This window comes from Natator depressus, chromosome 6, assembly GCF_965152275.1.
Source record: "Natator depressus isolate rNatDep1 chromosome 6, rNatDep2.hap1, whole genome shotgun sequence".
NCBI classification, from domain to species: domain Eukaryota; kingdom Metazoa; phylum Chordata; order Testudines; family Cheloniidae; genus Natator; species Natator depressus.
In genome coordinates this window covers 75,115,035-75,138,276 of record NC_134239.1, presented here as the reverse complement: position 1 = coordinate 75,138,276, position 23,242 = coordinate 75,115,035, and the positions used below count along the sequence as shown (strand labels likewise).

Below are 23,242 nucleotides of genomic sequence, written 5' to 3'. Positions count from 1 at the left end.
TCCCCTCAGAACTGTATCTCATACAACAGAGACTTGTTTCAGCACCCTACAGTGGGAATAAGCGATTTGTTTGCTTAGGCATTATTAGCAAGTCAAAATTACTGAAATCAGGGGAAATCTATCACAATGATAGTAAGAATTCGCTCACACCTTCTTTCTAGGGTGAGGCCAAATAGCTTAGTATTTCAAAGTATATTTCAATTTCTGGCAGGTGACTGTGCCGCAAGAAAGATTAGACTATTCACAATATTCTGTCTCATTGTATTCACAGAAAAATGGATTAAGAAAAAGGATTCAAGATTCTCAAAGCTAATCTTCAAAATATGCTCTAATTTCTTTAATTTCATACATTTTTATAGCAAAATGTTGATTGCTTTTCCACAATTTATCTTAATGAAAATTTTGTTTTGAAAATTATAGTCCCGTCAAAATATTTAATAATCACTTCTACTCCAATCAGTCAATGGCATTGTAGCATAGTGTATGTGCCAATGAGTTCTTTGAAGGCTGCTGAGTCCGATGCATGAGTGACAGTCCCATCCACAGGTAGGGCATACCCACGTACTAGCAGTGCTCTGAATCTGAGCAGCAGATTCTTTCCTTCTCTTGTCAGTCATCACAAAGCTTGATCCAGTTCGCCTTGTAACGCCTCACTCTATCTACAAGTTGACTCCATCTACAAGCCAACTGGAGTGGCATTCTGTGCTCCTTTCCCAATCACTTCTACTAACTACAAGCAAATGTGCATGATTTCTGCTGGTCACTTCTCTCTATCCTGCAACCATTATTATGGTTCCTGTGTGCCTAAACATTTTAGGTGTCTTGGCAAGACCTGGTGAGGCTTTCATTGCAAGTCCAATGACTATAACTACAATATCAATATTCTTCAGGATCCCAGACTTGCTGATTGGTGACTTGCTGATAGTCACGTCTGTTCCCTAGATTTCCATGCTTCTCTGCACTCTTTTGTCTCCACAGACCATCAGACTTCCACACAGTCACATATGGAATACGTCTTGAAATGACATTTCTGCACTTTCGCATTTGCACTTCTCCAGTGGCAAAGTTGATCAGCTCCATCATCCTTTGTCTCATAGCTGGTTTCAGAATGGAGTTTTGAGATTTACTTCTTCCACTAGCTACCTTGGCGGTGGTTTGTTTGGTTTTAAATAAATTAGTATGGTAACTCCTGGTTAAGGGATGTCAGTCTTAAATTTAGTTGCCTCTTTGACTATAGAAAATAAACATCTCTTTTCTGGTAGATAGTCCATAAGAGACATACAGATTCTACTTGCTATTACTGCCTGGCAAAGGAAATTGTAGCTTCCACTGTAATAGATCAAGATTCAGAGAGCTGCAATTCCCTGGCTGAAATTTTCAGCTAATGCACTTACACAGATAGCTTAGAAAAACATTGAAACAGGATATCCAGCTACTTCTACTGGTGCCAAAAGGAGCTGAAAAAATGACTTGAATATTAAAAGCTAGAAACTGTACAGACAGTGGAAGTTTATATAGATGCATACCAGGTGAAGCACTTACTCCTCCTCTTTATTATAAATTATTTATTTAACCTGCACTTGAAGTTTGCCAGCTCATGGAGTTCCAGTCTGAGCTAACAGGAAGGCCTACCAAAAGGACTAAAACCAAGATGGCTGCCCAAGCCCGCTGACCCTATTCTCAGCATGCATGGAGTCAAGGGTGGGGACAGAAGGAACTAGAAACCCCTTCTGAAGCCAAGAGATAAGCTTCTGCATGGGGTGATCAGGACAAGCACTCCACTGAACTAAAGACAACCATGGGCTGCACATCCCCCAACAAGTTAATTGGGGACAGCCTAACAAACACCTGTGACAGAAAAGGGAGAAGGCTTAAGCTGCACCTCAGTATTATAAACTATCTTTATATCATGATAGCACTAAAAATGTGCTAGGGTCTTTCTAAATTCATGGTTCCCTGGACCAAAGAGCAAAGAGCACACAGTCTAAATGACAAAGAGACAAAGGGCAGGGATAAAGAGATACAACAGAGAAAGAAGTGATCATGGTGATAAAACATATGAAGTCTATTAGGAAAAGTATGTTTGGGCTTTTTTAGTATTTAAATGAAGCAGACCAAGTTCTTCTACTACATGATCCCTCCACCACTCTACTCTGTTATCTTTCCTTGCAGCAATTTGCATTCAACCTCTTTCTTTCATATACATGGGCAGCTTACTCGTAAGATACATACATTAAGATAATAAGTAGATTACTGAATCAACTATTTTCTTATCAAAGAAGAAGTGCACCATTGGGAGGGATTTAAATGAGGTCAGCACAGAGGATTTGAATATCAGCACAAAAATGATCCGGTCGGTTCAGGGAGTGGCATGGAAGGAACAGCACAGATAGTTGTGCAAAAAGCAAATGGTATTGTTGTAGAGTGACAAGGATAAGGTGACACAAGAGTAGGGAATTGTGTGGGGCCTTGAATGTGATGGAGTGGATGAGGGGCAGCCAGTTGGACTGAAGGAAGTGGATGATGCAGGCACTATGAAAGCCAAAGAAGATGAGCTAAGTACTGCATGTTGTATAGACCAGAGGGAGATATGTACATTGGGGAGGACGAGACTACTATAAACAAATAGGAAAACTTTGATGAGAATTTAAGAAAAAGATGGATTCCAACTTGACTAAAGTGAGCAGAATTAAAACAATCAAAATGACAGTCATCATGTCAAAAAGACATTGGTAATTTTAAGGCTACATTTTATAAATGTAACATAGTTCACAGATTTCTGGCACCAGATCAAGGATTATACTACAGTGTCTAGATCTTGACACTTTATTATCTTAATTAACAAGATATCTAAATGTCTTCTTGCTTATCAGTACAAACATGTTTTAAAATGTTAGATGTCTTTATAACAGTTGCCCAGTGAAATGTTTACAAATATCTACTTTACAAATAATTAAAATTACCACAATATTCCTCATATAAAGAATGAGAAACATTATGAATACTCCAGCAAATGTGCACACCTGAAAAGATAAAGTGGGAAAGATTTATTTTATGGCAGGCACCATATTTTGGCATAATATAGAAAATCTAATATTTGAAAAAAGAGGTGTCAGTGACAAACTGTCATCTCAGATACCAACTGAAAGTAACCAATAACAGCTTTAATTTCAAGTGTTTCTAAATCTACAACAGTAGCTACATTTTCACAGACTCTGCCTCTTCAATTTTTAATAGCCACAATTGATTATATTACAGCTAATTGATAGCAATGGTATCTCTCTCACTCACACACACTCCTCCCCCACACCGGGTAAGATTTCCTGAAAGGGTCATAATTTTAATTAAGACCAAATCTCAAGACTTTGATGGTGACGATTCTTCTGGTAGTGTAGTAGGAAACAAGCTGGCAATTTGTTTGTTCCAGGACATACTACTTGTTCTTTGGATCAGCTCACAGTGTCAATATTGCATTAGTTAAAAGCATATGGACACAATCACATTCCAAGACACCTTATTTGGTGTCTTCACGGACTGAGGCTATTGTCTAACTATAAAACCGCAGCTTACCAAGGCAATAAGGATCTACTTTGCAGGCTCATGCCAATTCATGTAAATCATGCTTTCATCTGTTTAAATACAAGGATCCTTGAGTGATGAAAACAGTTATGACTGTCACAAACAGTTTGAAAGATTAAAGTAATTCTGCTGCTGGCATATAAAACTTTGTTCCACATCTAAACACAAACTTTGTAAAGTCTGAAATATCATTGCTGGAAAGGATATAAAGTTTTAAGCAAACATTATCATCATTGCAAGGAAGCATGACATATTTTTCATGTTTGACAATGGACATAAATATCCTGCTACACTGTTTAATGTGAGAACTTCACATGTGCAGCAGAGCTAATAAAACATCTCAGTGAAAATAAATGAAAGGGGTGGACGGAGAAAAGAGTTATGATGAGTTAGAATGGCAAACGTAAAGCTTTGAAGTTGAAAAGTCATCATCCTTGTATGATCTATTCACAAAATGCAGAATCAGTATTTGATATGCAGACTCAATAGTCCAGATCCACAGCAGTTGGTGTCTTGGATAACTGGCTGTCTTTACAGAGAAATGTCTTCCAGTTGAAGAAGCAGCTTCAAGATCACAGAGGGTACTTACAAAATCAAGGAGAATTCTAAACAGTTAATTCTTTTATCTTTATATTATTACTATGCTGTACTTTACATATGACATTTTAAATGTAATCATATGATCACAGTCAGGCTTTTTTGGAATTCTTTTTCTAGCCCAGTTTATATAGCACTCAAAGGTGCTGAAGCTTTACAAACTAAAAAGGAGACAAGCTCCCTGCCTGGAGGAGATTATATCCTCAAGGACAATATACAGTTGAACGATAGGGAATGGGAATCTCGGAAAAATAAAGGGTGCTTGTTAGTCTCATTATATTGATTTAGAATCAATTTGTTTAAAATATTCATTTTCTTAACGCTTCTTTAACATTCATTTTGTAAATTCTTCATTGTTGGGTAGGCTATATTTTTGACTGTGATGTCACTGCAGAGAAGGAAAAGAGATTTAAGCAAACATTATCAGACAGCTCCAACATATTTTTAGAAGTCAATATAGGCCAAGTTTTATAGAGCTCCTGTAAACAGTAATCTAAAATACAGTTTCAATATTTGCATGTTTTTAAAAAGGAACAATATAGCTATAAGGCTTTTAAAAAGAGTAGCATCAAAATTAGTTTCTTTCTAGTGTTTGACAGAGTTACATTTTGTGAAAATTTGTTCAGTTAACATTAGTAGCAGAAGAGATGTATAAAATAATATTAAGCACTGTCAAAGGGGTTAATGCCTCTGAGTATGCCTGACTTCTGATCGAACATAGAACACTGCTGGTAGCCTACTTAATGGTTTATGTACTACTTCAACGTGTGACATTATTAGAATGTTTTGAGTGAAGAGAGGTTAGACATACCCAAGTGTACCATCATCCTTCTGTGTCTAAAACTAGCAGGCTTTTAGGTGGGCTTTAAACTAAATAAGAAAAGGTGCTTTTCTCAGCAAAGCACCACATGTACTTCCAGACATCAGGGTAAGGCAGGAGATAATGATGTTCTGCAGCATAAGAAATCTATTAAGAAAAGGAGCATTAGTTTACAGAGAAGCGTATATAATATAATAAATAAGCAACAAGAAGCAAAAATGATACAAGTTGAAATAGATTATGGTGTAGTAAACAATGGAAACTTGGTGGGATGAATTTCATATCTGGAATATCGTAATAGGTAGGTACATTCTGTACAGATAGAAAGGAAAAGGAAAGGAGTGTAACTAGGCAAAAGTATCTACAATTTGATAATGAATAATATGGTGGTGAAATTCTTTGGGTAAAGATTTTAGGAAAGAAAAACAAAGGAGAAATATCAAAAAGCATCTGTTACAGGCTCCTAGGAATGGAGTAAAGCAAGAATTTTTAAATTTCTGGAAAAACTCTAGGTACATGAAATCATGGTAGACCCTAACTACCCAAACATTTTTTGGGGAAAAATATAGCCAAATATGCACCAACAAGGTTTTAAATTACTTAGAAAACAACTTTATGATCCAGAAAATACAGATTAGAAACAGAAGTGAAAGGATGGTTACTTACATGTAACAGGAAGTTCTCTGAGATATGTGATCCTTATCTGTATTCCACTTAGGGTTATGCACATGTGCCAGGCATTCAGAGACGAAGCATTTTCAAAGTAGTAAAGTCTGTCGGTTCATGCATGCGTCCTTGCACTGCCTCCTGGTTTCACTGGAGGTGATAAAGGGCAGGGCAGACCAACCACATCCTTGGTTCCTTCTCCACTGCAGGTCTTCCAGATCCGTAGCAGAGGAGGAGGAAGGTGAGATTGGAATACAGATAGGGACCACACATCTTGAAGAATTTCCAGAATTGAGTCAACAGTGTGCCCATGTTGCCAAGAAGGCTAACGACATTTTGGGCTGTATAAGTAGGGGCATTGCCAGCAGATCGAGGGACGTGATCGTTCCACTCTATTCAACATTGGTGAGGCCTCATCTGGAGTACTGTGTGTCCAGTTTTGGGCCCCACACTACAAGGAGGATGTAGAAAAATTGGAAAACGTCCAGCAGAGGGCAATAAAAATGATTAGGGGACTGGAACATATGACTTATGAGGAAAGGCTGAGGGAACTGGGATTGTTTAGTCTGTGGAAGAGAAGAATGAGGGGGGATTTGATAGCTGCTTTTAACTACCTGAAAGGGGGTTCCAAAGAGGATGGATCTAGACTGTTCTCAAGTGGTAGCAGATGACAGAACAAGGAGTAATGGTCTCAAGTTGCAGTGGGGGAGGTTTAGGTTGGATATTAGGAAAAACTTTTTCACTAGGATGGTGGTGAAACACTGGAATGCGTTACTTAGGAAGGTGGTGGAATCTCCTTCCTTAGAAGTTTTTAAGGTCAGGCTTGACAAAGTCCTGGCTGGGATGATTTAGTTGGGGATTGGTTCTGCTTTGAGCAGGGGGTTGGACTAGATGACCTCCTGAGGTCCCTTCCAACCCTGATATTCTATGATTCTACAGGTAAGTAACCTCCCCTTCTTCTTCAGGTGATGGTCCCTATTGTACTCCACTGAGAGTGATTAACAAGCAGTATCTAGATAGGAAGAGGGTATGAAGAACATGACTGAACCATGGAATGGAGAACCACTGTGGTGAACAAGGCATCCATTGCAGAATCATGCACTAGAGCATAATTAGAAGAAAAGATGTGTATTGAACTTCATGTGGCCACCTTGCATATGTCCACAAGGGGCATGTCATGGAGCGTGGCAATAGTTGATGCTTGCACTCTCGTGGAATGGGCCCATATCCCACCTGACGGGGACTGTCCTGACAATTAGTAGCAGAGCATAGGTACCCTTAGACCCACATGGGAGATTCTCTGGGTGGAGATGGCCTGCCCTTTTATTCTCTCCGCTACGGTGACAAACAGTCTGGGAGACTTTCACAATGGCTTCATCCTTTGCAGGTAAAAGGCCAGGTCCTTCTGTACATTGAGGGAGTGGAGCCTCCATTTCTCATTTGAGGTGCATGATTTAGGAAAGAAAGGGGGTAGATGTATGGGTTGGTTGAAGTTGAAGAGGGAAAGCACTTTTGGAAGAAATTTAGAATGCAGACACAGTGAAACTTCATCCTTATGGAGCATGGCGAAAGGAGGGGTTGCCATCATGGCCCCTAGGTCGCCAACCATCCTTGCAAAGGTAATAGCAACCAGGAAGTTGACTTTCATGGAAAGAAGGGAAAGAGAGCAGGAGGCTAGAGATTCCAAGTGAGAGTTCATTAATGATGTAAGGACTAGGTTGAGGTCTCACTGGGGAGCAATAGGTGAATGGGCAGGTATTTATGTACAAAGCCCTTCCAGAATCAGATTGTCAAAGGCTGAGTAAAAACCAAATGTCCATCCACCAGAGGGTGGAAAGTGGAAATAGCCACTCCATGCACCTTGATGGAGCTAAGAGTGAACCCCAAGGCTTTCAGGTGGAGGAAATAATCTAAGAGCATTGGGATGCCCACAACCTCAGGGACAAGACCTTTCTGTTGGGCCCATGAAGTGAAATGCACCCATTTGGCTTGGTAGGATTGTCTCGTGGAGTCCTTCCTGCTATTGGACAGGACATCTCGTACTGCTGACAAACACTCCCATGCTAGTGGAGGCGTCCATCCAAAAACCAAACTGTCAGGTGAGGCATCCACAGATTGGGGTACTGGAGTCTGCCATTGTGTTGTCTGAGCAGTTCTGGAAACATCAGGAGCAGGAGAGGAGGATGCTTTGACGTGTGGAGAAGAAGGGAAAAGCAGAACTGGCGAGGTCAGAATGGAGCGATCAAGATGACTGTTGCCCTCTCCTGTCAGAGTTTGCAAAAGATGTGTGGCAAGAGTGGTAGTGTAGGGAAGGCATAGTTGATTTGGTCCAACCAGTCGATGACCAGGGCGTTGCCTTGTGAATAGGCATCAAGTCATCCCTTTGAACAGTACTGAATGAACTTGGTGTGAGATGCAAAGAGGTCCTCAATTGGAGTTCCCCAGCAACCAAAAATGTCCATGATTACTGTGTTGTGCAACTCTCATTCGTGGTCGGTTGCAAAATTCCCTCTGAGAGCATGGGCAATCATGTTCTGCGTTCCTGGCAGGTAGGCTGGCAACAAAAGGTTATGATGTTCAATGCACCCTCCCTTTCCAGAAGCATACCACTTCCACACACAGGTTTGGGGACCTTGTGTCCATTGTGTACATATGTAGTAAACTGTCATGGTGTTGGTCTGACATGACAAGGACATGACGAGAAAGGACAGCTGATAAAAGTGCACTGCATACCTTGTGAATCGCCTGAAGTCCCAGGGTGTTGATGTGCATCCTGGCTTCCCGAGTTGTCCAAGTGCCGTGTGTCATGCAATCTCCCATGTGGATGCCCCAGATGTCAAGTGATGTGCCTGTTATGACCATCATGCTCAGGGAGGATGGAAGGAAGAGCATTCTGGAGCAAACTTGGAGTGGGTCTGTCCACCATTGAAGGGAAGACATGATTTCTGGTGGAACGGTAAGAATGGTGTGCATGTGGAAGTACACTCTCTGCAGCCAGAGCTGTACTGTGTGGAAGCACAGGCAAGCAAAGGCCATGACATACGTGCACAGTGCCACGTGACTGAGGAGGGAAAGGCATGTTCTGGCTGGGACTGAGGGACTGGAAGTCACCAAAGTGATCAGGCCCAGTAAACTCTGGAACCTGTCTTTTGGTAGATAAGCACATGATGCTCCTATGAATTCCAGTGACTATGTAGGGTGAAAAGTTAATTTTTTGATATTGCCGGTCACTCCTAGGGAAGAGAGGAGTAGAAAGAGCTGGGACGTTGACTCTTGAGCTTCCTTTCTGGATCGTGCCACCAGCAGCTAGTCGTCTAGGTAAGGGAAGACAAGGACTCTGTCATTGGAGACGAGCCACTACACAGAGAAAACCTTTCTGAAGATCCGTGGGGCAGTGGTAAGTCCGAATGGGAGAACCCTGTATTGGAAGTGCTGAGGACCAATTCATTCTCAGGAATCGTCTGTCAGTCATGTGGATGTCTATATGGAAGTATGAATTTTGCACATCAAGAGCCATGAATCACATGCCTTTTTCTAGTGAGGGAATGATAGCTGCAAGTGTGACCATCAGTAACTTTGGCTTGCAATCGGAATGGCTGAGATGTCAGAGATCCAAGATTGGTTTCCATGCTCCCTTCTTCTTGGATACCAGAAATAGTTGGAATAGAACCGTGTCCTGATAAGCTGCAGGGACTGACTCCACTGCTCCTCTCTGCAGGAGGGAGTCCACCTCTAGAGTAGGTATATTGTCATGAGAGTGATGGGGTGGGGGATGTGGAGGAGGTAGCATCACAAACTAGATGGTATAGCCATGTTGAATGACATCCAAAATCCACTTGTCTGTTGTTATCACTCTCCATGCTTGTAGAAAGAGTTTGTGATGGTCCCCAAAAAGTGTGGCTGGGAAGAGCATTGGGGTGCAAAGTAGTTGATGGCTCTCTAGATGCACTAAGAAATATTGCTTATGAGACGATTGAGTGTGTTGCATGGAGGACTGCACCACTGGAACAGGCATATGCGATCTGTGGACCTTTGGGCATTTCTGTGGAGGTTCCTAGGTGATAGAACTGGGGACTCCTATAGCATTGCATTGGTGGTAGATGGTAAAATTTTCACTTTGACCCTGGCATATATATGCCTAAGGAACGCAAGATAGCTCAGGAGGTTCTCAACTGTGTTCTGTACCTCCCTAGGGAAACCTGAGGAATGTAACCAGGATTCCCTCCTCATGACAATTCCAGTCCCCAACATGCATGAAGACGTGTCTGCTGAATCAACTACAGCCTGAAGTGTGGACTTAGCAATCAACTTGCCTTCCTCTAAAATAGTTTGGAATCAGGCACAATCATGTTGATGTAGCTTATTCACAAAATCCACCATCTGTCCATAGTTTACAAAATCATATTTGGCAATCAGTGACAGATAGTTTGAGATCCAGAACTGGAGACTGGCTGAGGAGAAGACATTTCAACCCACAAGGTCTAACCTCTTGCCCTACTTACCAGCATGGGTGGAGCATGGATGCTGTTGTTTAGCCTGCTCCATAGCAGTCTGAATCACCAAGGAATTGGGCAGAAGATGTGAGAACAGAAACTCAGACCCTTTGTGGGGGATATAATGTTTCTTTTCTGCCCCTTTCGGGGTGGGGGCACATGTGGCCAGGGTATTCCACATAGTGCATGCTGGTTGGAGAATGGCATCATTGATAAGTAGGGCCAGCCTGGCTGGTACCGATGCATGGAATATGTCTAGTAGTTCGTGCTGACTGTCCTGCACCTCTTCCAATGGGACCTGAAGAACATTAGCTTATCCTCCATAGCAGCTCTTGCAATTGATGATTTGCAAGGTAGACTGAATGGCATTGATGACACAGATGTGTCTGGAGATGATGAGGGAAACATCTTCTGATAGGTTGGGGCTCGGCTGATTGGCGCATAGTCTAGCCCTGGTTCCGAACGTCTACTTGACAAAGGATGGGGCAGTGAAACAGGGGAGTCGTCCTGCGCTGAATGAGAGAGTCCCGAAGGTGAATACTGGGGCCATGAGTTCCAATATGACTAACCTGCTTGATCCTGCTGTTGCACCGGTAGTGTCAAAGGAGTTGAGTACCAGTGACTCCTGGGCTGAGGTATGGGAGGGTATTGCCATGGTGCTATCAGAACCCTCTGATAGTCATATCTTCGGAACTGAAGTGCTGGACCATGCATAATATCCAGGTCCTCATATTCAGAGCAACTGGCTTCCTGTACAAATGGCAGTGCCAGTGGAACTGGGTGTGTTGTAAGAAGATGCCCAAAAGGTGGCAGATCCGAAATGCTGGATGGCGCTCGCTTAGTAGGTGACAGTACCGGAACACATGGAGACCTCATCTGTTCCAGGGCGAACAGTTCATGAGGCCCAGGAGTACTTCCGAGTCTTGCTGGAGTTAACAGCACCCAATCTATGGATGGAACCGGGGCATAGCACTGGTACTGGCGGAACCAGACTGAGGTTCCATGGTAGGAGATGCACTCTTGGACTGCTCAGGCCAATGGGTTCCCTAGCCAGGATCCGACTGCAAGACCATGGTGATCTTCATGAAGTGTTTCTTAAGTCAGAAGGCTCTGCCTTCCTGTGTACGAGGACGTAGTGTGGGTTTCCCCTAAACAGTATAGACAACGTTAGTGCTCATCACTGAGGGAAAACAGGTGAGGGCAGGAAGCGAGGACTTCGAATTCTGGTCTCTTCGGCATAATCCAGTACCCAGACCCAGGTGCTGGGGTGGGGGTGGGAGTTGGGGATTGTTTGGTGGGAAACCACGAAAATGGTGTCCCAAGTCCTTAATTCTACATGAACTTTCAGAAACAAGAAAATTACTACAAAATCAGGAAAAATCTTGACAGTCTTGGGTGCTGTGATGAACGGGGGGGGGGGGGGGGAGGCTTGGGGACTGGTTGGTAGGAAACCACCAAAGAAGCATCCCCAGCCCTTAAACCTACAAAACTTCTAGAAACTATTACAAAACCGCAAGAATCCTGACTATGTACAAAAAGAAAAAGTTTTTTGAAAAGTTTTGGAAAATGTGTCACCGAGGACAAGAAGACAGCAGAAGCTCCAACTTGGACCATGAGGCGGTGAGAGGGAATTGAAGACATGGTCAGCCTGCCCCACCCTTTATTGCCAACGGTGAAACTACGAGGCAGTGCAAGGGCACATGTACAGACTAATGGACATTACTGTGCATAATCCTTAGTGGAATACAATAGAGACTATCACTCAAAGAAGAAGCCACCATAATTATCATCTTATTACCAACACAAAAAGGCAACTGATTAGAATGAAAGAATAATACAGAAGCATAGTACCCAGTGACCATGAATTACTCAAGTTCAAAATAGAAGAAATGGGTTCACTGGAAGCAGCAATACCAGGGTGTCACAAGTTTTTTTAATCAAAAAGTTTTGTGATACCAAGTCAATGCCTTACAGAAGTCTAAGTATATTCCATCAACACTATTACCTTTATCAACCAAACTTGTAGTCTCATCAACAAAAGTTAGTTTGACGGGATCTATTTTTCATAAACCCATGTTGATTGGTATTAATTATCTCCCCCTCCTTTAATCCTTTATTAACTGAGTTCCGTATCAGCTACTCTATTATCTTGCCCAGGGTTAATATCAGGCTGACAGGCCTATAATTACTTGGATCATCCATTTACCCTTTCTTAATATTGGCAAAACATTAACATTTTCCCAGTCTTCTGGAACTTGCCTTCAGAAACAATGTCTGTAGTGAATTTGTGGATTTAAAGGACTTGAGCAATAGCGGTTTATTCATTTCACTCATATACGTTCAGGTGTGGTAAATTTACATTTGTAGTACACAGGGTAGCTCATCTATTTTTGATGTCTATGTTAAGGAGAATTGTGCCGGATCAAGATGAGCTGGGAAGCACTTGAAAATTACAAAAGCACAAAAACTATATCCAAGCAACATTAAGGGCCTGAAATTTGAAATCACAGAAAGCAACAAAGTTTGGAATCAAGATTAAATCTCCAGTGTTCAGCACAAGTTGTGCTGAAGTATTGAAGCCTAGATTTCCAGTAATACATGTACCATTCCCACATGTGACTCCCATCTCTCATATCTTTATTGCCTGGCCGTAAACTCATACATAAATGGTGTAAACGTCCTTGGTAACAATTTCAAGGATGCACACTAAAATTCACACCATCCTGGCTAGAACTGTGTTAAATGTTTCCAATGTAACTTGAGGCCATACAAAACTCACCTCTTTCAGATTTTGTTACAAACAGGTTCAAACCAGGTTTAGCCCTTCAGGACCACCTGTGCCAATTAATGGTAAGACCAGGGGTGCCAAGTGTCACTCATGTCTCATCAATATCACACATTTGGTAGCTCTGCCATGCATGCCCTACTGCATACAAGCAGGGAAGCATCCAGCAGTAGTGAGAGGAGAGGATGTGAGGGGGAATAAGTAGAGGAAGCAATGACAGCAGCAGACGGTGGTGAGATACAGTATGAGCTCAAAGCTCCTCCAGCAAGATTCAGTCCTCTAGCCGGTACTGTTTTTTCATCAAGTCACATTTGAAGAAGGGAGTCCTATTTCTTCCATGTATGGAGAAGCCTGTCATCTGGGGAATGGGATGACTCAGGGGATCAGTAATGGGACATGAAGTCTTTTATTTCTTGGTCACTGGTTCAAATTAGACCCAGATTCATAGTACCTATAATTTGTTACTGTCTGACAGATGTTCACAGGCCTGTGTGAAATGAATGGTTTAAATCTCAGTATCCTTACAAATGGACAAGCATCCAGATCACTTGTCAAGCCTCAGCAAAGAGACCTGGACTAAATGAGCATATTGGTTTTGAGTTCCTGGTGGCAGCAACTTCGAATGAAACCTCTAAAATGAGAAAACAGAATTAGCAATTTGGTTAGAACCTTTCATGGGATCAAACATGGTGTATGCAGAGGTGAAATGAATTTGTTGATTTTAACCTAATCCCAGACACTTGTTCAGACTACTGAATCATCACACCACTAGACTATCTCCACCAATGCACGCAATGATGGGAGTGCTAGTGTACATCAGCGGCTGTTATTTTTACTTCTGTCACAAATTTAGATCAGGCCTGAATGACAGTGATAAAAATGCTTTTTTGCCAATATGCTCCACTGTCCCACTGTGGGCACCAACAGTGGGGCTACACTGCTGGTAACAATGATGAGAAATTTTAAAGGAAAAGAAACCTACACAGTCTTAGAGATGTCCAGAAAGAAATAAAGTGACGAAACCATTAAAATAATTAATCTGCAGTATATCACCAGGATCATTCAAGACTTCAAGGTGGCTAGCTATGCTAACCTTGAAAATAAAAAGCTGCCGTAGAAGAGGACATCGAGGTAGTAAACTTTTTAAAAAGTGTTATTTAATCCCAAGGATTATAAAACAATGAGTTTTTCTTCAGTTCCATTTATTGCTGGATGGGAACTAAGTTACCACTGGATGAAGGATGAAGCCTTGTCTTGGATTAAAAACTATTTAAGAGATAGTAAATAAACAATAGGAAAAAATGACCAGTAACTACTAGGGAAAGGGATTAATATTAGGGTGACATGGAGTTCAGTATTAGGGTTTGTCCATTTTGTTATGTATGTATATGATACAGTAATCCATTTTACATTTAGTTCAAAACTGAAGCAAAAGAGTCAAGTAAATATATCAGCAGCATGGGAGCCAGGAGACCAGGGTACCATCTTTGACTGTGCCACCAGCTTACTATGTTACCTTCAGCAAGTCACTTATCCTCTGTGCCTGTGGTGTGTCCTAACCATAAAGCAAGACAGACAAGATGCAAGGAATGTGGTTTAATTAGGCCACATCTTTATTAACTCAACTGGGAAATACCCAGCATACAAAGATACAGGTCACTGTCTTTTCCTTAATTGTTCCCACCTATCTGGGAGGGCTGCTGTCAGCCCTGCCCCTTCCCTGGTTCCTGCCCATCACTACAACTGTGCCATCCTCCCCTCATATATAAGTAAAAGGGGGCTGTATCCCACTGTACCAGACATTAGGAGCAGCAACCTTCCTGCCCCAGCTTTCTTAGAGGATACATTCCTCCTAAGTCCACTTCCTACTTTGGTTTATCAAGGAACAATACGCCCTACGGAATGAGTATCTGAACAGGACACTTGCCACCTGCTAAGTTGCAACCACTTGGCCGTACCTCCTTACCTACCCGATTGGGCCTTGACCCCTTTTGGGAAGGTGATGAAACATACCCTTCCCAGCCAATCTGGCAATGAGGGAAAAATTCCTTCCTAGCCCTGAAAGAAGAAAGTGAAACTAGTGTAATGCCCATAGCAGATCATAAAAAACCAGTCCTACTCTGATTCTGTGGGAGGGTGCGTGCTGCTGGTCTGTGGTGACAGAGCACTCTCTATGGAGGGAATGAGGTATAAATATTCTCCCTCTCCCTCCCGCTAATACATACATAGCAACATGTGCATATATTATCAAAAAATTCCAAAACAAAACCCACTCTATTGCACCCACTTCTCCCCCTGGGGCAAGAAGAAGAGAAGAAATGTGATAGATGTTTAGCTGGGTTGCTTAACACATCACTGAAGGTGCTCAGCTAGAATAGTGATGAGTATAGTATCAGAACCTACTCCTGGGGGAATTCTGCACCACTGTGCAATGCAGAATTTTGCAGAAATTTATGTTTTGTGTGCAGAATTTCCTTTCCCCTAAAGAAATGGGCTGCAGTGATGCTGGCTGCCACTAGGGGCCACTGGACCCAGTAGAGACCAGCTCACACATAGAAGACACTGCCAGGGGAAGCGGGAGAGAGTGAAGAGTTCCTGGAAGCTGCAGTTCCCTGCATGCCCTGAGGGAAGGAGATGGCAGCATGCAGGAAATTCCACACATGCCAGGGACCCAGCAACAGGCTGTTTCTCCCTCTGGATCCCTGGGCTCTAATGAGGAGGGGGTGTCTAGGCTGGGTGGGACACGGCTGGGCTCTGTGGGGAGGGGACATGGGTATCTGAGCTAGGGAGGACCCCATGACTGGGCTCTCAGGGGGAGGGATTGTGAGTGTCTGGCCCCTCCAGCTGGGCTCTGGGATGGGGGAGGGGGCAGAGAAACAGAAACTGGGTTGTCATAGGGGTTTCTTTAACTCTACTCCGGGGGGAAATTTTGTGTGCCTGTATTGTTACAGACATACTTGTTGACAGGTATTTTGAAATAAATTACCAAAGTAATTGAATCTCACGTGATTATGTAGTGTTATTTTGATAAATTAAATTTGCAGAATTCTGCAGAATTTTAAAATATTGTATCTATAATTTTTGTTTTTTTGGTGCAGACTTTTTAATTTTTTGGCGCAGAATTCCCCCCACAATTAAGAATCCACATAGACTAGACTAGACTAGAGATAATGGTTACACAGTTTGTAAAACAATTTGATACCACATGAGGGGTACAAGTCCAAGAACTTTGTTATTATTATAGTTATCAACATATCAACTACAAGAGGTAAGTAGAAAGGTGTCAAAGTTTTCAGAAAACATTAATATTAGGATTAGTTAACAATAGACTCTAGAAAGACACCATGATAGCAGCTCAAACTCAGTAAAGACAAGTGGAAGAAAGAGTGGTATGCTCTAACAGGTTCTGAGTTAGGAACTACCCTAACTAGGAAAAGTTCTAGCCATCAAAGCTCAACAAGAATGTTTACTCAATGCACGAGTGTAAGAAGGGGAAAGAGAACCATAGAATGGAAAATATTGTGATGCCATTTTGTAAACTGATGGCATATCCTTACTCATCACCTTAAATACTATGTATAATTACAGACAGAACATAAAAAAAAAAAAAAGCTGAAACAAGAACAGTACAATGATAAGCAGGAATGGGGGCTTCCATACATGGTGCGATTAGAATGACTATAACTATTTAGGCAAAAAAGAAGACATCGAGAGACAAATATACATAAATAGAATATAGTGGATGCCAGCCAAGTGCTCTTATTTACTCTTTCCTAGAGTATTAAAGAACAAAAAAACACAACCACGCCACAGACCAAGAAGGCATGCAACAAAATTAAAAGCCAATATGTTCTATTAATAAAAGGAAATATTGTTTATTCAGCATATAATTAGCTCACAGAATTCACTGTCACAGGACACTATTAAAGCAAATATCTTATTTAAAGTTAAGACATCTATAGGAATAAGAATATACTCTTCACTTACATTGGCTGGGATAAAATTAAGAAAATACAAATTCCATGTACATTGATCAGCTGATGTCAGGAATAACATTTTCCACATAATATAATATTGTACAATTAAATGCAATTGATGTCTTTCCTGTAAAATATATGGCCTTGGCCACTGCTGAGGACAGGATAAAGGACAATATGGACCTTTGAGCAGCTTCAATATGGCAGTTCCTATGGCACTAAGGATCAAGTAATCTACAAAAAAACACCAACACAATGATCTTTAAAAAGAAGTGTTTGATTTTTAAATTCTGAAGGGGAAATGCTAGCAATTAAGGTTTATTTACTTATGTATATCTGGGTTGTGTAAATAAAGCTGGTTAGTCCCAACAGTAGCGAGGCATAGGCTTAAAGGAAGGCAAGATAAAACAGCATGTGGGAGAATGCTAGTGTTAATGTGCACACAAACAGCACACTATCTCACCCCAAGCACTTACTGCTAAAGCTGTAAATACAAACTGCCAGTTAAATTAGATGAAAAGACAACCTACAACAGCCATACCTGTGGATTCCTTCTTTTACAGGGTCCCTGCTAACTTTATGAGAAACTTAAATACATGTATTACATTTTCTGGAAACATATCATTAAGAACTTGTTAGAATCATTAAGAACTGTGATAAGAAACTTGTAGCCTCCGTAACAGCCACACAAATTTATGATTTAAAAACTCAGGCAAATTAGATTAAGTACAATAACCTTGAGAAGGAGAAGTGTTATATTGAAAAATGTCAGATGTATTTAACAGTACAATTTAATAAGTGCTGTTGTTCAAAAAACAGTTTTTACTTAGGCAATATTATTTTAGTACTGTAGCTTCATAAAGTAAAGTTATTTAAAGATTCCCTGATGTTAGGAGGATCTTTATAAAAAAAAGATGAAGCTAAATTCAGAGACCACTTTCTTTCAAGCATGACAAGAAGTTATAGCTTATGGAAGAAAAATTAAATGGTTATGACTGTTTCAGTGATCACAGTTTTTGTAAATATGAGTCCTTTCAGGAACCAATTGAGTCATAGTTCTTGTGACTTTTCAGACATTAAATGCTAAATTGCTTCAGACTTTGCGAGTGATATTGCTCATTTGGGAATACTAACTTCCTTGTATAGTCACCATAATGGTTACAACTGGTTCTGATAACTTTTAGGAGTGCCTCATATAACTGCTGTGACAATACCAGATTCTGGGTTTCTAATTGTGATGCATGATACCCAAATATGCAGAAAAAAGTAGAGTACAACTTCAGCAGAATAATCATGGAAACTCCCCTCGAATGAAGCTTCTTGTAACTAATGTGATTTTTTTTATGCTGCAGAACTATTACAATCACAATTACTGGCATTCTAGAATCAGCACTCCAAAAATATTTTGTGTTTTAATCAATTACATTGCATAGGAATACTTTTGAAATCCCCACTTTCATGAGGATTACCTATTACTGTTCACCGAGCAAACATTTTTCTTTTATTTCCTACACAGTGCCACATTTGTAGAAATATATCACATGTAACATTGTCATGAGGATTTGGTGTAGTGGCTGCCTCTGTTTCCCCTCACCTCTCTTTGATAGATTACCTTGATCTTTGACTAGATGGTCTCCTGAGCTGGACCCACACCTCCTCTTAAAGGACAGCACATCCTGTTACACATTATCCCAGTCCCTCTTTTCTATCTCCAGGGGAAGGCTCTCCATAAATTGTTAGAGCCTCATCTACATCGCCCAGCCAGGATGACATTTCCTTTTTAACCTCAACAAGGAAGGCTAACAAGAAATTTGTGCTGCTTGAAGAATGAAGTGGTATGGCCATAGTTTTCAACTCAGCCTGTACAACCAATGTAATGTACATATTCTTGAGTGTTGCAAATGAAGGTTTATGACGAGTGCCACTTTTTAAAAGTCCAGTCCTCCTGTGGCTATGGTGGAGCAGCCAAAACTGGCCTTTACCTGGGTGGAACTGGCAAAGGGCTGACTCATAGTCTGTCTAGAGCACTCTTCATGGATATGGATACAATTATATCATTCACCATTGAGAAAATTCTATAAAGAGTCAGCTCCTTTTGAGATTCTTACAACCATCAAGGTCCATGAATCTTTGCCTGCAACACCCAGATGATCAAGTGTTTGTTTTCCTCTTCCACCCCCACTATTTTCTGGATTGTGTTCTGAGATGTGCAGCCAACTTTGCCTCTCTCCTCTGGTGATTACAACTCCTCCTCTGTGATGCAGTTCAAGCCTTCATCGGTCTTGGCGTTACTCTGCCAGAAGGGTCTCCACCTCAGTGGGAAGCTCATTCAGCTTCTCCTCCAGCAGCAGCTGCTGCTCTCCATCTCTGCCATTAGCCAGATTAAATCCTTTTTCTTCAAGGCCTATGTCACAACCTTTTCTTTTGAACAGCGCATCTCATCCAGCTCCTGCATACACTCTTTTACCTGGGTCTGCAGATGGTGGAGCTCTTTGATGACTTCACCTTACCTTTTATTCGTAGAATGAATCTGGTCTTCAAGACTTGGTTCTCCAGACCTTTAAGCCATCTCCAAATTTTCCCTACCAGCTATAAACATGGGGAGCTGTTACTGCTTCTGTTCCAGCTGCTCCAAACCATGCTTCAATTTCTCCAGCTCCACTCTTTGCTCTCTATCTTCCTCTGAAGCTCTGGTCAAGAACAGAGACTTTGTCTCATCCTCTCAGGCCTCCACATCAATGCGGCTGGTCTTCTCCACATATCTATCGGAAAGATTCCTCTCTGTGAACAGTTCTATCTCCTTTTGTTTCTTCACCACATTGGCGACTCTTTGCAACTAGGGATCCAAATGCCCTTTCAAATAACTTAGCTCTTGCTGCCAGAGCTGTCCCTTGGGTATGGCGAATCGGGGCAACTGCTCTGGGCTCTGCGCTTTGGAGGCCCCTGCACTTCAGTGTGCATGTGTCATGCAGGGGGTGCTAGGCTGGCCTGGGGGGGGGTGGGGTTAGGGATTCAGGGGGCCATTCTGGCCCAGGGGCTTGGGTTAGAGGTTCAGGGGGCCAGGCCAGCCTGGGGGATTAGTGGGGGGGCCTGGCGCTGGCAGTGGAGGTCATGCCTGCACTCATCGGCGGGAAGCACACATTGTATTTCTTTTTCTTATTCGGCATCGTGGGGCTCAGGCTCAGTCTCTGGCAGTGGCAACCCCAGCCTGCCCCGCTCCGCTGGTTCCCGGCATTGTGCACCACTGCACCGAGTGCCAGTGTCCTAGCGCTGCCGGAACATGCCAGCGCCAGGCTGACCCCATCCACTGCACTTCCGCCCCAGACCTCTCCCCTTTTCCGGGACCTCCCAGCACAGGGGCCACCCTATGACACTCCATCATCCCTTGCCACCCAGCACTGGTGTCCCCTCCCCACACCAGATTTCACCTGTATAAAATGTTAAGGGGGGCCCATACAGACTGATTTGTCCCAGGCCCCACACCCCTCTAGGGACGGCCCTGCTTGCTGAACGTGAATTTCCTTTCCCAATACTTGCAGTTTCACTGGACTCAGCAAGGTTCTACCAAAGAATGAAGGAACGTAAGAATGGCCATACTGGGTCAGACCAAAGGTCCATCCAGCCAAGTATCCTGTCTACTGACAGTGGCTAATGCCAGGTGCCCCAGAGGGAGTGAACCTAACAGGTAACGATCAAGTGATCTCTCTCCTGCCATCCATCTCCACCCTCTGACAAACAGAGGCTAGGGACACCATTCCTTACCCATCCTGGCTAATAGCCATTAATGGACTTAACCTCCATGAATTTATCCAGTTCTCTTTTAAACCCTGTTATAGTCCTAGCCTTCACAACCTCCTCAGGCAAGGAGTTCCACAGGTTGACTGTACGCTGAGTGAAGAAGAACTTGCTTTTATTTCTTTTAAACCTGCTGCCCATTAATTTCATTTCGTGGCCCCTACTTCTTATATTATGGGAACAAGTAAATAACTTTTCCTTATTCACTTTCTCCATACCACTCGTGATTTTATATACCTCTATCATATCCCCCCCTAGTCTCCTCTTTTCCAAGCTGAAAAGTCCTAGCCTCTTTAATCTCTCCTCATATGGGACCTGTTCCAAACCCCTAATAATTTTAGTTGCCCTTTTCTGAACCTTTTCTAATGCCAGTATATCTTTTTTGAGATGAGGGGACCACATCTATATGCAATATTCAAGATGAGGGCATACTGTGTTTTTATATAAGGGCAATAAGATATTCTCCATCTTATTCTCTATCCCTTTTAAAATGATTCCTAACATCCTGTCTGCTTTTTTGACTGCTGCTGCATACTGCGTGGACGTCTTTAGAGAACTATCCACGATGACTCCAAGATCTTTCTCCTGATTAGTTGTAGCTAAATTAGCCCCCATCATATTGTATGTATAATTGGGGTTATTTTTTCCAATGTGTATTACTTTACATTTATCCACATGACTTATCTAAAATGTCAGATTTCTGTTCCAGAAACTCAGGCCTGGTCTACACTAGGAACTTACAGTGGTATTGCTTCATCTAAATGGTGTGAAAAATCCACACCTCTGAGAGGCATAGCTATACTGACCTAACACGCAGTCTAGACAGTGTTAGGTCGACTGAAGAATTCTTCCATCCACCTAACTACTTCTTCGTGGGGGGGGGGGTGGATTACCAATGCTGATGAGAGAACCCCTCATGTCGGCATAGATAGTGTCTACACAGAAGCGCTATAGCGGGGCTGTAAGAACGTGCATCGCTGGAACCTGGGGCCAAGGGGGTTCTGTGCTGCTGATGCCATTACATCATCATGGGATGTTTAGGCTAGGGTCCCACATGAGGACCTTGTGAAGGTAGGCTTGGCAGGAAGCACCACCCAACAGGGCCTGAGTGGCAGCCCCTGGTAGCCCAATGATGGAAAACTGTCTGAGCAACAATGCAGACTGCCTGTCTGTCTCTGCTCCAGACCCTGCTTGTGATAGACCCTAGACTCTGGCTTCCAACTCTTGTTTGTCCTTGGCTTTTCTCTTCAATTGCTGTCTGTAACCTGCTGCCTGACCCTGATCTCCTGGTAATCTGACCCTGCCTGCCTCCTGATGCCTTACTCTCGGTTTGCCCTCTTGGACTTTGAGCTCCTGGTATCTGACTTGGCCTAACTCCTGCTCCAACCACTAGTCTGACTGCCCTTGTTCCAGTTGTGACAGGCACAGCTACATGCTGCTGTAGCATTTTAAGTGTAGACATAAACTCCCAGACTTACAGTGTCACAGCTGCACAACTATTTAGGGTCTACCAAGATCCTCCCACTACTGACTCCATGCCACAGGGTCATTTTCCTGAGGCCCCTCGGCTGTCTTACTTTCATGGACTTAGTTTTTAATCTTGAATCTTTGACTTAATATGAATACAAGATTAGGACATTTTTCATGTCACTTTTCCATAGACTGGAAGATTCAGACTCAATTTATTAAGTAACAGTCTAACCTAAAGCCCAGTTTTATTGCACCTAGTGATTTAATGATGAAAAAAACCTCAAAGAAATGGAGACCTAGTGAGACTATGGTAACATTACTGGTCACTGGCAAGTGATGCCTGAGGTTTAAAGATCTGTGCAATTATTGGTACTTAAGACCCATAACTGATATTATTTAGCTTCCAGTTTTTCGGCATTGGTTATTTAAGACAACATATTAATATATGTACAGCAAACTCTCCGAACACTAAAATATGAACAAAAAGGTTTAAAAAAAATGTGCTTGCCTGTCTGAATAAACTCTTCCAATTTCTCCTTGAAGGGATGGAGATGCTGTTCTGAAGATTCTTTGCAAACAACTCTCATCTGCTTTTCACAGGCTAGAAATAAAAGCGCAGAGTTAGACACTTTAAAACTGAATATTTAACTGACAACTCTTAAATAACCCTATTATTTCCATAATTATATGCCTACTCATATACCATTCAAACTTTATCAAGCAATGCATATTTCATACTGCATCTGCCTTGCTGAATCTAATAACTGCATTAAAGTCAAGTCTCCTCAGCCAGAATTGCTGAAGAACTAGACAATCTTTTTTTAAATATAGGTTATGTGCAGTAGAATTCAGCTTTTGTAATGACTGCTTGTAATGGGAGTGGGTTGGAAACTAAACCGAAACCAGTATAGATCATGAAGAATTCATTAATGTTTGGAAGGAGCACCACTCCCTCACAAATGGGCCACCAAAATCTGCCCCAACTGATGTCTGAGTTGTATTAAGGAATAGTCCCATGAAGTATGCAATACAGCAATCTAACACGAAGGTAACAAAGGTA

General features: G+C 42.1%; 1 protein-coding gene across 2 annotated transcripts in view; it reads right to left on the bottom strand.

Annotated features, from left to right (window-relative positions):
• The window catches only part of FMN1 (formin 1), a 391,310-nt gene that overhangs the window by 56,136 nt on the left and 311,932 nt on the right, over positions 1-23,242 (bottom strand). For both annotated transcript variants that reach the window (XM_074955742.1, XM_074955743.1), the window contains one exon: positions 22,691-22,783. In XM_074955742.1, coding sequence (XP_074811843.1) covers positions 22,691-22,783 — 93 coding nt within the window. The remainder of the gene's footprint in view (positions 1-22,690; positions 22,784-23,242) is intronic.